The following is a 14,348-nucleotide window of genomic DNA, read 5'->3' on the forward strand; positions in this document are numbered from 1 at the left end:
CATTTTTAGAAAAATAATTGCAAATTATGTAAACACTAGAGGCCCGGTGCATGAAATTCATACACTCAGGGGGCGGAGGTCCCTCAGCCCGGCCTGCGCCCTCTCCAGTCCAGGAGCACTTGGGGGATGTCTGACTGATGGCTTAGGCCTGCTCTGGGAGGGGGGCCTAAGCCAGCAGTTGGACATCCTTAGCACTGCTGCGGAGGCAGGAGAGGCTCCTGCCATGGTTGCTGCATTCACCAGCCGTGAGCGTCTGCCCCCTGGTGGTCAGTGTGCATCATAGCGACCAGTTCTGTCGTTCAGTCGATTTGCATATTACCCTTTTATTATATAGGATAAGTCTTTATAATAAGAACAGTTCAAAGACCACATTTGATAAATTTTCATCAAATGCTGGCCTTATCAATAAATTTATGTTTAATTTTTTTAAATTGATTTCAGTGAGGAAGAAGATGGAGAAATAGAAACATCAATGATTAGAGAGAATCATTAATTGGCTGCCTCCTGCACATCCACCAGTGGGGATTGAGCCTAAAACTTGGACATGTGCCCCGACCAGGAATCGAACCATAACCTCCTGGTTAATGGGTTGATGTTCAATCACTGGGCACACTGGCCAGGCAATAAATGCATGTTTAAAAAGCATTCTATAACTAAAAGCAATGGACTGGTCTCTGAAATCAATTACACCAGATGCTAAGAAAAATAACATATCAACAGAAGTTTTACAATTACTGAAATACTTCAGAGGAAATAAAAAAAATGATTATAGCCAAAAAGAGATAGCTCTCTCTTTATAAAAGACCTCATAATTCTTCAATGACAATTATTTCCTAATCAATTTTACTGCAAAATGAAGAAAAATTCAGCTTGCAAACTGCAAATTTAACCAAAAATATATTTTTCAGATTAAAGTTCATCACTTTACTAAGTACTTTCCTCTTGTTGTCAGAAACAGCTCTTCCATGAGAGCTCAAGAAAAGCATTTCAAGGATGCAGATTGTGATGTGGCAAGGTAGTTTATTTATGATGTAGTATCAACAGAGTTCTCCTGGCTTCCCAATGTCCCATCTCTCTCTGTCCTGCCATGGAAAAAGTCCAAGCTTGTCTTCAACAAGGCCAAGGCAAAGGCAGTACCCAGAGTTTCTGTTTCATCGTCCTTGGGAGCCCACAGAGTCTGCTGTGGGCCCCAGGTGGCTATTAGATCCACACGGTTGAGGCACTCCTTTGATTTTGTACCACAAATAAAACTTGCCACCAAATCTCATCCTGTCTGTGGGTCCCTAGAAATGCTTTTCCTTGTGACACCACAATAACCCCATTTCCACCAGCAACACTCTCAAATATAGATTATTATAATTATGAATAGCTTATCTGTCCCACTAAATGCTTGGGATCATCAAAAAAGTTTCATACTCTACTAACAGTTATAGAAGTATTAAGCTTTTCCCTATCAATTTTTCTTTCAATCAACACTTACCCTCAAACTGTATTTCCAAGAATCCCCTCCCGTTTCTTCCACTGCTGCAATTAAAATATGACAAATAATGCTCTCCAGAAATGCAATAATGATGTTTCAAAAATCCCAGTTTGGAAACAAAGATTTTAAATAATATGAGTTTAATAACACTGAAAGCAAACCCTTGGGGACACAAGGTCTAGCAGATTTCTTTACTAGAAGCTACAGATTATATCTGTGTACATTACAGTCACCTATCTAGTGCTTTCATCCATAAGCATTCTCTCACTCTCATTAAAAATTCTGGCATTGGCCGGTTTGGCTCAGGGGATAGTGCATCGGCCTGAGAACTGAAGGGTGCCAGGTTCGATTCTGGTCAAGGGCATGTGCCCGGGTTGTGGGCTCGATCCCCAGTGGGGACTTGCAGGAGGCAGCAGATCAATTATTCTCTCTCATCATGGATGTTTCTATGTCTCTCTCCCTCTTCCTTCCTCTCTGAAATAAATAAAAAAATATATTTTTTAAATTCTGTACAGAGGAAAGCTCAAAGTATTTGTCCCTTCTAGAATATCTAATATCACCTGATAAACTATCACTACAACCCTAAGAATCATTTCATTTGATACAATAATAATGTTTTACAAGTTAAAAGAATTAGTGACATTTTCCATAAATGTCCTACATATAAAGTAAAATACTTCAGGGACTTTTAAAAATATGGGGATTCAGTGTTACATGTTATAATATTATATATTCTACATAAAAAAGGCAATATGAAACATTAAAATTTTAGCTAAGAGAAAAGGCAAAAACAAAAAAGAACGCACTGTACAGTGTAGTCAAATTTTTATGAACTAAAATTGTTTTTAAATTACAAAGAAAGATAATTCTTCCAAAATGTTTAAGAAATTCTTAAAACATTAGGAAACATTTGTATAACTACACAAAGGCACTCAGCCAAAGAGATCAGTAGAGGCTAAAATCTAGCCTATGTCTGACCATAACTAAAGTAATTCACACACAGATACTTCATTAAGTACACAATTCCTCGATTTTCTGAGCAAGGACCTTGACAGATTTATTCTCTCGATCTACTACTAAAATCCAAACAGACAAAAAGATCTACAAATTTCACATTATAATAACTTTGATAATTAAAAATATTTTAATCATCAAAAAAACTAATTTTAAATTAAAATTTAAATAGGTAACCTATTCAGCAATTCAGAAATTTTCATCTCCAAATTTCTTTCTGGGGTAAATATTTCTACAAAAAAAAAATGGAATGAATCACAAAGGAGAAACTGACAGGTAGTTAATTTTATGTTTTTGTTTCAAACTACATGATACATCCATAATAATACCTAAAAATTTTAAATGTCTCTTTCTGGAGAAAAATTCTATATATTTGAACAACTCACTCATTAAAAACCAAGATTCTCAGATAAAAAGCGGTATATTTAAAAAACAATCTATACTTATAATTAAATAGATGATATCTACTTATGAAAGGGGAGAAAAGCCATGGGAAAACTAAAGAACTGATTCTTACTAAAGCCTTCTGGGTCTTCTTCCCACATTGTCAATTCTTCTTCAGTTAACAGAAAATAATGAGAGACTAATCTTCTACAAATCTCTGTCAAAGTAGGATATGTGAAGAATGCCATCTTAATCTTATGAGCTTCAAGGGTTTCAGGGCTGCTATCTAGAAAAATAAAATTTCCAAGTTAATTGTACAGACAAAATTCTACCCAAGTGGGATTATGTAACACAAATTTTAAAATACACCCTTAGGGAGAAAGATACAGTGGTATATAAATTTTCATTTTCATTATGGACAAACCACAAAGACACTCTTTCTTTTGTTCACACGTGTTCTTGCTTCTTTGTTACCACTATAGCTTGTGCGCTATCATGCTATATTATCACACAATACTGAAGTGACTTATTTATCTCTCTCTCTCCTCTATAAGATTTTCTCATCTTGGTACACATACACGAATGAATTCCAAGTAATATAACAAATAACATAGCCTATCTGGAAGTAACCACTTATAAAATAGTCAGAGAAAATTTATAATTATACTAATAAATACAGCCTACAACATGAGCTGCAGTGGTTATTGTAGTACTTTAATCTTAAACTCCCTGGACTTCCACTGATCTTTTATTGTACTACAAAAGACACTTTACGAAATGCATTGTATCGTTTTTAAAAGCTGGCATTCACATAAGACTCTAATTCTTATCTCTATTTCATGTCACAGCAACATTTTATTTTTCAGACTTGATAAATTCAAAGAAATTACATAAAAATAGCATTTATTTCACACTTCAATTACAATAAGAAAATGAAAAAAAGTGAAACTACCTGTAAGCATTACCTTCAAAATTTTTGGATGGCTTATAAGCATAATTTTTGACAATCATCTTAATCAGATTCATGCATTGGACAATGAATCGTTCAAATGTAACCCCTTCACCAACTTCTGTAAATACATAGCTTACAGAAAATTCCAGAGATCTCTGAATTAGAGGAGTAAATGAAAAGGGATGCTGATCCAAAAAGTCCAAAAGCTATAAAGAAAAAAATTAAAATGTATTTTCCCCAAATTAATATAGGCATATAATCATCCATAAGTACAACTTATAACTTTGCTAGTAAATATTTGGCAAGTTTTGAACCTTGGTGGGAATCTGTGTACATGCAGTTTCACATGTAATATATATGTCGTACACATAATATACTTCTTGAGTTGCATCATATAATGTGGATTATATCAGATATCTCATAATTAGCACTTTCTGTTATTTCTAGTATAGAGTTCAAAATAGACCTACTTCATACTTAATTTGTTAATAGGCTAAATATAATGCAAAAGGAATAAGTATATACAAAACAGGCCTTTAAAAAGTACAGTTAGTTCTGACTTAAGATCATCAATACAGGTTCTGAGAAATAACAAATAACAAAACCCATTTTACCATAGGTTAACTGATAAAAACAAGAGTTAAGCTGCAGCATCTCATCATCTATACTAATTAAAGGGTAATATGCAAATTGGTCACAACACCCTCACAATAACAACCGAACAGCAGGCTGCATGGGGTGACAAGGCTGTAAGGAGGGTTAGCGAGGGACGACCAAACGACTGACCAGCAGGCTGCGTGGGGCGACCAGGCTGGCAGGGTTAGCGAGGGACGACCAAACAACTGACCAGCAGGCTGCGTGGGGTGACCAGGCCATCAGGGTGGGCAGTGAGGGGTGACCAGGCTGGTAGGCGGGGGGGCAGTTAGGGGCAATCAGGCTGACAGGCAGAGGTGGTTAAGGGTGATCAGGCTGGCGAGGCGGGGGGCAGTTAGGGACGATCAGGCAGGCAGGCAGGTGAGCAGTTAGGAGCCAGTGGTCCCGAATTGTGAGAGGGATGTCCTGGATTGGAGAGGGTCCAGGCTGGGCTGAGGGGAACCCCACCACCACCACTACAGTGCACAAATTTTATGCACCGGGCCTCTAGTTATAAATAAGACAACACAGAACAAAACAACATTATTCGAAGACCTGCTGTAACAGATAAAAGCAAAAAACAAAAAAATTTTCCTGCGTTTCTTACATGAACTATATTTTGATGCATTAAATAATTGATAAGGGAGATTTCTTCTTTATAGAAGAACTAGAGGCCCAGTGCATGAAATTTGCACACTGTTAAGAAAATGGGTCCTAGCGGCTGCCGGCTGCCAGGTGCTGGCCAGGTACTCCCTCCCTGCCCCCAGCCAGCCTTGCCCCCTGGTCGAACTCATGGACGAACTCCTAGTCAAGGGGATAATTTGCATACTACGCTTTTATTGTATAGGATTCCAGCTAATAAATGTAAAGGGAATCATAGAATGCCATCATTTTGTAACCCCTCATCAAACAATGTATCTAGGCCATGATCACCAATGGCTACAAAAATCAATAGGGGAAAGACTGTTGAGAAGCTTTATAATGGACTAGATGCCCAGTGCACAAAATTTGTGCACTTGGAGTGGGGGGATTCAGCCCAGATTGTGAGAGGGCACAGGCCAGGCTGAGGTACCCCACGGGTGCACAATCGGGGCCAGGGAGAGATGCGGGAGGTTAGCCAGCCAGGGAGGGACCACAGGAGGTCTCCAGGGCATGTCCATCCCATCTCACTCAGTCCCAATCAGCCGGACCCCAGCAGCAAGCTAACCTACCGGTCGGAGCATCTGTCCCCTGGTGGTCAGTGCAGTCATAGCAAGCGGTTGAGCTGCCTAGCATATCATTAGCATATTACGCTTTGATTGGTTGAACGGATTATCACTTAGCATATTAGGCTTTTATTATGTAGGATAGCTCAAAAGATGTTCAATATGATGCTAATATTATGTTGTCTGCTACATTTTATCTACATCCTGCTCAGCTGCACTATCTTCTTTATCTCTGCTTTTTCCAATGGATCTGAGAATAATGAGCTTTAGAGGAATCAACTTCTCTAATACTTTATTAAGATAGATTTTTTACATCAAGGTGACTCATCCACTATAATTTATGGTATATAAATTTAATTATTATAGGCTTCAAGATAGAAAGGTGTTTTTTTCTTCAATTTTCCTATAAACAGAAAATAAGTTACTATACACTAAAGTCAAAACGTATGCTTATAAAAACATAACTTTCCTTATTAAATGTTCATATGTATATTTTATTTGAAAAACACAATTAAGATAAAAAGAAAACTTACCACTTTAGTAAAAAGAATAATGGTCTTTTCCAGTTTATCTCTAAATACAGTATCTGTATCTACACTTCTACCTGTTAAAAATACATTTCAAATATTAGTACAAGTTTATAATATTCTATAAATTCACAACTAAGACAATGATTAAACTTTTAGCAAAAATATTATCATATATTTATGCATATTTTGCATTAAGAATTCATTATTGTGCACTCCTGACTCTAAACAAATTAACCATAAAAACAAAGTTTTTATAAAGCAATGCCAGGATTTGCACTTAAGAGACACAGTAATCCTCAGTGCCATATTTCACAAAATTAATCCTAAAATACAAATTGAACCCATTTTAAAGTAAAAGGGTAATAATTTTATCCATGAATCATGAGTCCCATTTTCAAGATCTAAATTAGTCATAGTTGAAATACTTTTCAAGCAGCATTAAAAACAAAGCACTTAAAAATTAGCACATACTCATTATTTTTCCTATATCTCTAACCATTTTTTTTCTGATAATTTCCCTGGCAGATAATAAACTTTTGTATATTCAGAATAATGTCCATCAGCCCATGAACTACTCTGCTCTCGAATCATACTCTTCATATTCTGCCTCATCATTTATTTCTCTTCTGCTTCCCCCATGGAGATAGCCAAAAAAAGTAACCATTTTTAGAAAAATAAACTATATTATATGAACTGTCTTATTTATCTTTGCATGCACAGTACCCAGGGCAGTGACTGGCAATAGACTCAACAATGTTTTTACTAAACTGAAAAGACTGACATGAAAAAAATCAGTAACGTCCTAAAGGTGAGTACACCAAGAAACCTTCCAAGGATAGTAAGTCCTCAAAAATACACACATACAGCCCTAGCCAGTTTGGCTGAGTGGATACAGCGTAAGATCATGAACTGAAGGGTCCCAAGTTTGACTCTGGTTAAGGGCACATACCTTGATTGCAGGCTCAATACCTGGCCCTGATCGGGGGGCACATGTGGGAGGCAACCAATCAAAGTGTCTTTCCTACACAGATGTTTCTTTCTCTCTGTCTCCCCCTCCCTTCCATTCTCTCTAAAAATCAATGGAAAGTTATCCTCGGATGAGGATTAACAACAACAACAACAACAAAAAATACACATATAGGATATACATACTTGTGTGTGCATACAAGATACGTATACGTGTGTGTGTACATGCACATGTGTGTGCATCCTAAGCAAAGATGCTTACAGTTATAGGGAAGAGAAAAGGATAACTAACAGACCGTCAGTATAATACAACACAAATATAATGATAAATTCTTTTTTGTGGGGTAGTGCATTAGAAAGGGTCCTAAAGGTCTAAGCCAATGAAGGTAAATGAACAAGGGATTTACAAAATGAAAGTACAATTTAAGGAAATTTATATGTAAAATACACTAAAAGCAACAGAATCTATAAGAAGTCTAAACATTTGCAGAGAATCTACACAATGAATATCTATTAAATGTATAACTGTTGTGGATGTCTGCAGTAGAAATACAGAAGGAATGAACACAGAATAGAATTTTTAAAAAAAGGTTTCCTCAATATAAGGCAAGACTTGCATATGAAAGCAAAGCTGAAATTTCTATTTAACTTCAGAGAATTATCAAGACACAAGATTTTAGCCTCTCTCCAGATTTGCAAATGCAGAGCAGAAGCTATCTAATCTAATAATAGACAAATATGCAAATTGACCGCACCTTCGCTACGCTCAAGCCACGCCCACCAGCCAAGCCACGCCCACCAACCAATCAGGATGAATATGCAAATTATCAAAACAAAGATGGCGGCTAATTTGCATATCGCGACAGAGTAGAAAGAAGCCAAGAGCTGCAGAAGGGAGCAAAGCTGCAGAGAAGCAAGCAAGCCAGGGGGGGAGGAGAAGGGAGGAGCGGAGGCGGGGCCGGGGGAGAAGGAAGTTGAGCAGGCGGGGCCGGGGGAGAAGGGGTGGGGCCGGGGGAGAAGGGAGGAGCGGAGGCGGGCCAGGGGAGAAGGGAAAAACAGGCGGGCTGGCAGAGAAGGCGGGCCGGGGGAGAAGGGAGGAGCGGAGGCGGGGCCGGGGGAGAAGGGAAAAGCAGCCGGGCTGGCAGAGAAGGCGGGCCGGGGGAGAAGGGAGGAGCGGAGGCGGGCCGGGGAAGAAGGAAGGAGAGCAGGCTGGCGGAAAAGTTAGAAAAGTAGGGGGGCTGGCAGAGATTGCGGGGCGGGGGACAAGGGAGGAGAGTAGGCAGGGTGGGGTAGAGTGCAGCAGGAAACCCTATTGCAGGATTTTTCCTGCAACGGGAACGCTAGTTAATGAATAAGGATTCTACAGTAAAAAGTACTATCATGGAAGTACTTACTGCATTCCAGAAATTGTTTCAGACGGTCAAATATTCCATGTAAAAAACCCTAGAAAATAATTTTTTAAAGTGTCTTAATTTATTCTGTAATAAATATTTACCTTATGCTTTTTCAGGGATACTAAAACATAACTATCAAATCACCTTAAAAAGTTAAAATTAAGTAAGTAAAAAATATTCCACTATTAAAAACAAGTCTTATTACAAGAAAGTAATTACAGTAAGCCCCCCCTTATCAAAAGAGATTAAATCCCTAGACCCGACCCCCAATGGATACCTAAAACCTTGGACAGTACAAAACCAATATGCAAGAAATAAATAAATAAAATAAAATAAAATAAAAAGGCTCTGGTTAAATCTTGAGTAGACCCAAAGACCCAATTTTTGCAAAGTTTTGCAAAAATTTCTGTGCACCTGCGCCCCCCAATGCAATCCACAGAAAGCAATAATTTAGCTGACTTAAACTCACTGTGAAAACTAATATATATCTGAGTACGTATAATATAATCCCATTTTGTTTTAGGATGAAATAAATGCAGTTATATATTTTTGCATACAGAGAAGTAGATGACACTATAGTAATAACAAATATACATCACAACTTAGGCTTACCAATGGGGTTTTCCCCTATTATATACATATTTTTTAATTGATTGCAAAGAGAATGTATAGATGTTATAAGAAGAAAAAAATCATTTTAAATATACAAAAACAGACAAAGGAAAATATCAAGAATATAAATATGACACAACTGGTAATGTTATAATAGCAATCAAATTCACAGAAGTTCACTTGAATTCAGATTCAAATGAACACTCTCAATGTATCATGTCATCTTGAGAACTAACTTAGGCCTATTTCCTCTTCTTCACACAATAGCTGCTTTGATGTAGTGAAAACAAACCACAAGTCTAAAAGTATAATTAACACACAAAATGGTTTAAAAAAAAACACTACCTTGTCACATAGTAAAAACACTTAAATGAATGCTAAATAAAAAGAACAGGCTTCAGAGTTTTCAGGAAAATACCAAGCATTTTCCCAAAGTCACAAAAAAATCAATTACTTCTTCCACTTACCATCACCTCCATACTCCTATGAGGTTCCACAAATCCATTAACAGTTAACTTACGCAGAACTGAAAAGTAAAATCAAGCTTTATTTGCATCTTATTTTTTCATATTTTATCCTACTAAAATCATGATCAGAATAAAAACTTAGAATCACAAAACCTCATCAAGCTTGGAGGCTACAGTCTTAATGTTTAATAGTTACAGAAAGGTAACTTCTGGTCATTGCTTGCTTTCCTAAGTGGGAAAGATGGAACCAAAGCCAGGTTTTTATGTTGCGAAAGTAGTGTTCTTCTCATCATAACTACTCATGTTTCTAAAACTATATTGCACAATTTAGTTTAATTTCTATAATTGTTAGTGCTTCTCACCTGCAATAACTCCTACAGGTTGAAGTTGAGAAGGTTACCTCTAATCCATAAACTTTAAACTATGCCTTAACAGTGAAAAAAAGTTTCACTGTTTTAGGCTACATTCATGAAAATATAGTATCTCTTAAAAGGGATATAAAATTTACTCTATTTCCTAATATGGAACAGACTATAGTGCTCAATTATACGCATCACACTTTATGAGTAAACTGGTATACACAGGGAAACTAGAAGGATAAAAGATTTGAAATCAGATCTAGATTTAAATAATAGCTCCAATGTCTATAACTGTATTGTTTTAGGCAACTTTTCTAGATTTCACATTCCTTATCTGAAAAATGTGGCTAATAAGTCCTACCTCATAGGGTTATTAAAGAACTTAGTAGTATCATGTATGTAGAACACTTGGCTCAATTAGTAACAATTGAATGGCAACATACAAGACTATAAAATTTAAAATCACTTTCAGAAAATAACTTTACAGACTGCATTGCTATCTATGTAACTAAAGAGTTAGTGTTCACGAGGTGAAGTCTAAAGGCAGTATATTAAAAATAGGTTTAGAATGCACCTGTTTACAAGACCAACAATTTCATACATCATTTATCTACACTCAAAAGTTACTATGCCCTGGCTGGTTAAGGGTCCCAGGTTCTATTCCGGTCAAGGGCACATGCCAGGGTTGCAGACTCGATCCCCAGTCGGGGGCCTGCAGGAGGCAGCTGATCAATTATTCTCACTCATCATTGATGTTTCTCTCTCTCCCTCTCCCTTCCTCTCTGAAATCAATAAAAAAAAATTTTTAAGTTACTATATCATAATAGAAATAAATAGGGTTCAAACTCATCTCTATTCCGGACATGCTCTTTCCCACCAAGACACCTTGGTCTACACTACCTGGGAGGGTCCTTTCTTTCTGCCTTCATTGCCTAGTGAACTTTGACTTTATGATTTTGATTCAAACATCACTTTCTCACGGAAGTCTTTTCTGACCATATTATCAGTTATCATAACATCAGTAAGGACCCTGTCACAGATGTCATTTTACATGTATCTGTGTAGTCATTTTATTATGTCTGTCTCCCCAGTGCCAACCACTGACCTATAAATCTGTTGAATGAAATAATGTCTGAAAGATACTAAATGCAAATAAGTGTAAACTTTGAGATTACTTGAAAAAAAAAAAAACTCCAGTCCTAAGACTTTAAGTTTTAACAGGATAGATATTAATAGCTGGAGAGAATAAGTACTTTCAAGGAAAATGCTATGGAATTTTTTTTTCTAGGTCAAATGCTTTAGAAATGCTAATGTGTATCCAAGACCTTTAGATGGGGAGGTAATGAAAAGCTTAAGGCACGCTAATACAGAGTAGAGCTATATCCTTTTTTCAGGAGTTAAGCTCTGAAATCATTAAAGCAAAAAAAAAGTCTACAGTCAAAAAACTTATGAAAAATCCTTAATCATTAAATTCAGTACTTACATAGTTTTATTATACAACCTTATTATCAGTTTCTTGGACTCTTTCTGAGTATACATCTCTCTCTAAAGCCTTTGAATTTCTTCCTCAAGGATGTTGACAAAACCATCTCCACTCACTTGTAAAATCACCTGTACTGGATTTTACTTGTCAACAGTCCTTTAAAATCATTCACTTTTGCGCACAAGGTTAGGTTTTCTGCATCTTCAGGTACTAGAGTGAGTATGATAAAAGGCCTTGTGAATAAAACAGAAGGATGCTAAATGAGCTCTAATAAGAGAAAACTAAAGGCTGCTTGAGATCAAACTAAGAAACACAAACTAAAAGAGCCTTAGCAATCAGAACAGAAGGAGAGAGACTAGAAGACAAAGAGAACAAGGCAAGTGAGTGTTTTAAAAAGGAAAGGAACCTCACAATACATTCAAGATAAATAACTCAGCTCAGGGAAAGTGAAAATGGAGATTTATGCTAAAATTATGCCGTGTCCTGGCCGGGTGGCTCAGTTGGTTGTAGCGTCATCCCCTACAGCAAAAGGTTTTGAGTTTGGTTCCTGGTCAGGGCACGTAGGGGAGGGAACCAGTTGATGTTTCTCACATTGATGTTTCTCTCCCTCTAAAAAAAAAATCAATGAAAACATATCCTCGAGTGAGGATTAAAAAAAGAGAGAATGCCCAGCATACGAAAACACAAGCCAAGATGATACCCCATCAGGTACCATCTAAAATCTAAGTGAGCCTGAGGTACAAGTAAAAAAGACAGACCCTGAATTCTCGGGCAAAAGAGCTGGGAAGTAGAGCTGAACTAAGCCTTGTGGACAGGAGAGTTAGCATGACAATAAGGGTAGCAGCCCTTAACACCTCATACATGAGAAATGTAAAGTAGAAGCAAAATTCTAAAAAAGAATGTATTCAGAATCATGAGTGACAGTAATGTAAATATAACATAACACTATTATAGTTCTGGCTGGTGTGGCTAGGTGGTTAGACTGCTGGACTGCACACCAAAGGGTCGCAGGTTCCATTCCCAGTCAAGGACACGTACCTGGGTTGCAGGTTCAATCCCTGGCCCAGGCCCGGTACATTGGGGAGGCAACCAATTGATGTTTCTCTCTCACATCAATGATTCTCTCTCCCCCTCTTTCTTTCCTCAGGTGAGGATTAACAACAACAACAAAAACCCCAAAACATAAAACTATTGCACACTTTCATCAATTAGAGTAGAAAGAGCTATTCTCATAAAAGAAAAACTACAAATAATCCCTTGTCTCTGAGGGAGAAATTCACTCTTATTCTCTTGGTGAGACTAGCAATAGAAAATCCATCCAGAAGAACTATTCGGTGACTATTTTGAGGTATGTCATTTCAAAAATGAACATATCAAGTTTAACAGCACCTTTCAATGATAGCAGAGTTCGTTCTAGTGAATTTAGAGCTGCAGCTTCATTGCCAGAAGAAACGTGTTGAAGGAATGTGTCTGTGTGGTGATTCCACAGAGAGCAGGCAAAATTATAAATTCCAGAAGCTAACTGCAAAGAAATATCAACAAATTTGTTCTCATTATAGAAGTCAGTAATCAATTAGGATTACATAGTAATACATTTCAGTTTTTAAATTGAGCACACATTTTCAATGAGATTTGAAATAGTCAAGAGTAATTTATCACAAAGTTTCAAACTCTTAAAGCCAAAATGCATAGTAATAAATAGTTTACTTGGCTGCTGCTATGAACACACACACACACACACACACACACACACACACACACACACTCTCCCTCTAAAATATTAGTTTCTTGAAACAATACTAAGCCTAATGCCTGCATTGTAGTCTGATATATTCTACTTATACTTTTTATCTTCTGCTTATAGGTTTAAAAAACTGATTTATGGACTATCACTGAGTACATCAGATAAGTCAATATACTAAGAAATACAAAGGAGTCAAATATCTGTGTCCTGCCAGTTTTACCCATCTTGCTTTTGAGCATGTAGAGCCAGGAACCATACAAACCACACTGCTTGTCAGGCTGCTTTTCTAACATACACTGCTATTTAAAGCCCACGTCTCACACTGAGAAGCAGTTAGCCTCTGCCTCCCAGGTTGAGGCAGAACCAACTTCCAGTGGTATCTTCAGCTTTTTCCCACAAGGTCGAAGACTAATCTAGCTGAGCCTACATGGCCATTTTATTTAAATAAAAATCAGATGAAAGTGCATATGACTAGTTATTATTAGCATACTACATAAAAACAGAGGTTGTTGGTTTGATTCCCAGTCAGGGCACATAAGAATAAATATGTGCATAGCAAAGAATCTAATAAGATAAGTAGGTCAAGAATTTAGCTCTATGCCAAGAAAATATAAAGAGAAGGAATAAAACTAAATGTACAAAGGTCTTCTAGGAAAAAACAGGATACAAAATTAACGCCAAGAAATCTATGGCATTTCTATACACCAATAGTGAACTTACAGAAAGAGAGACTAAAAAAGCAATCCCATTTACCATCGCACCAAAAAAATTAAGATGCCTAGGAATAAACTTAACTAAGGAGGTAAAAGACCTATACGTGGAAAACTACAGGACACTGAAAACAGAGACAGAGGAAGACGTAAACAGATGGAAGAACATACCATGTTCATGGATTGGTAGAATCAACATCATTAAAATGTCCATACTACCCAAAGCAATCTACAGATTCAATGCACTCCCCATCAAAATACCAATGGCATATTTCACAGACCTAGAAAGAACTCTCCAAAAATTCATCTGGAATAAAAAAAAAGACCCCGAATAGCCACAGCAATCCTGAGAAAGAAGAATAAAGTAGGAGGGATCTCAATACCAGACCTCAAGATGTATTACAAAGCCACAGTT

General features: G+C 37.1%; 1 protein-coding gene across 1 annotated transcript in view; it reads right to left on the minus strand.

The window, feature by feature from the left end:
• IPO11 (importin 11) overlaps positions 1–14,348 on the minus strand; it is a 131,774-nt gene that overhangs the window by 88,965 nt on the left and 28,461 nt on the right. Inside the window, exons 6-12 of the mRNA XM_079787904.1 lie at positions 12,869–13,001; positions 9,638–9,696; positions 8,559–8,607; positions 6,202–6,272; positions 3,844–4,036; positions 3,012–3,164; positions 1,481–1,524 (exon numbers count right to left, since the gene is read on the minus strand). Coding sequence (XP_079644030.1) covers positions 1,481–1,524; positions 3,012–3,164; positions 3,844–4,036; positions 6,202–6,272; positions 8,559–8,607; positions 9,638–9,696; positions 12,869–13,001 — 702 coding nt within the window. The remainder of the gene's footprint in view (positions 1–1,480; positions 1,525–3,011; positions 3,165–3,843; positions 4,037–6,201; positions 6,273–8,558; positions 8,608–9,637; positions 9,697–12,868; positions 13,002–14,348) is intronic.

The sequence above is a fragment of the Cnephaeus nilssonii genome (assembly GCF_951640355.1).
Source record: "Cnephaeus nilssonii genome assembly, chromosome: 2".
Classification (NCBI taxonomy): domain Eukaryota; kingdom Metazoa; phylum Chordata; class Mammalia; order Chiroptera; family Vespertilionidae; genus Cnephaeus; species Cnephaeus nilssonii.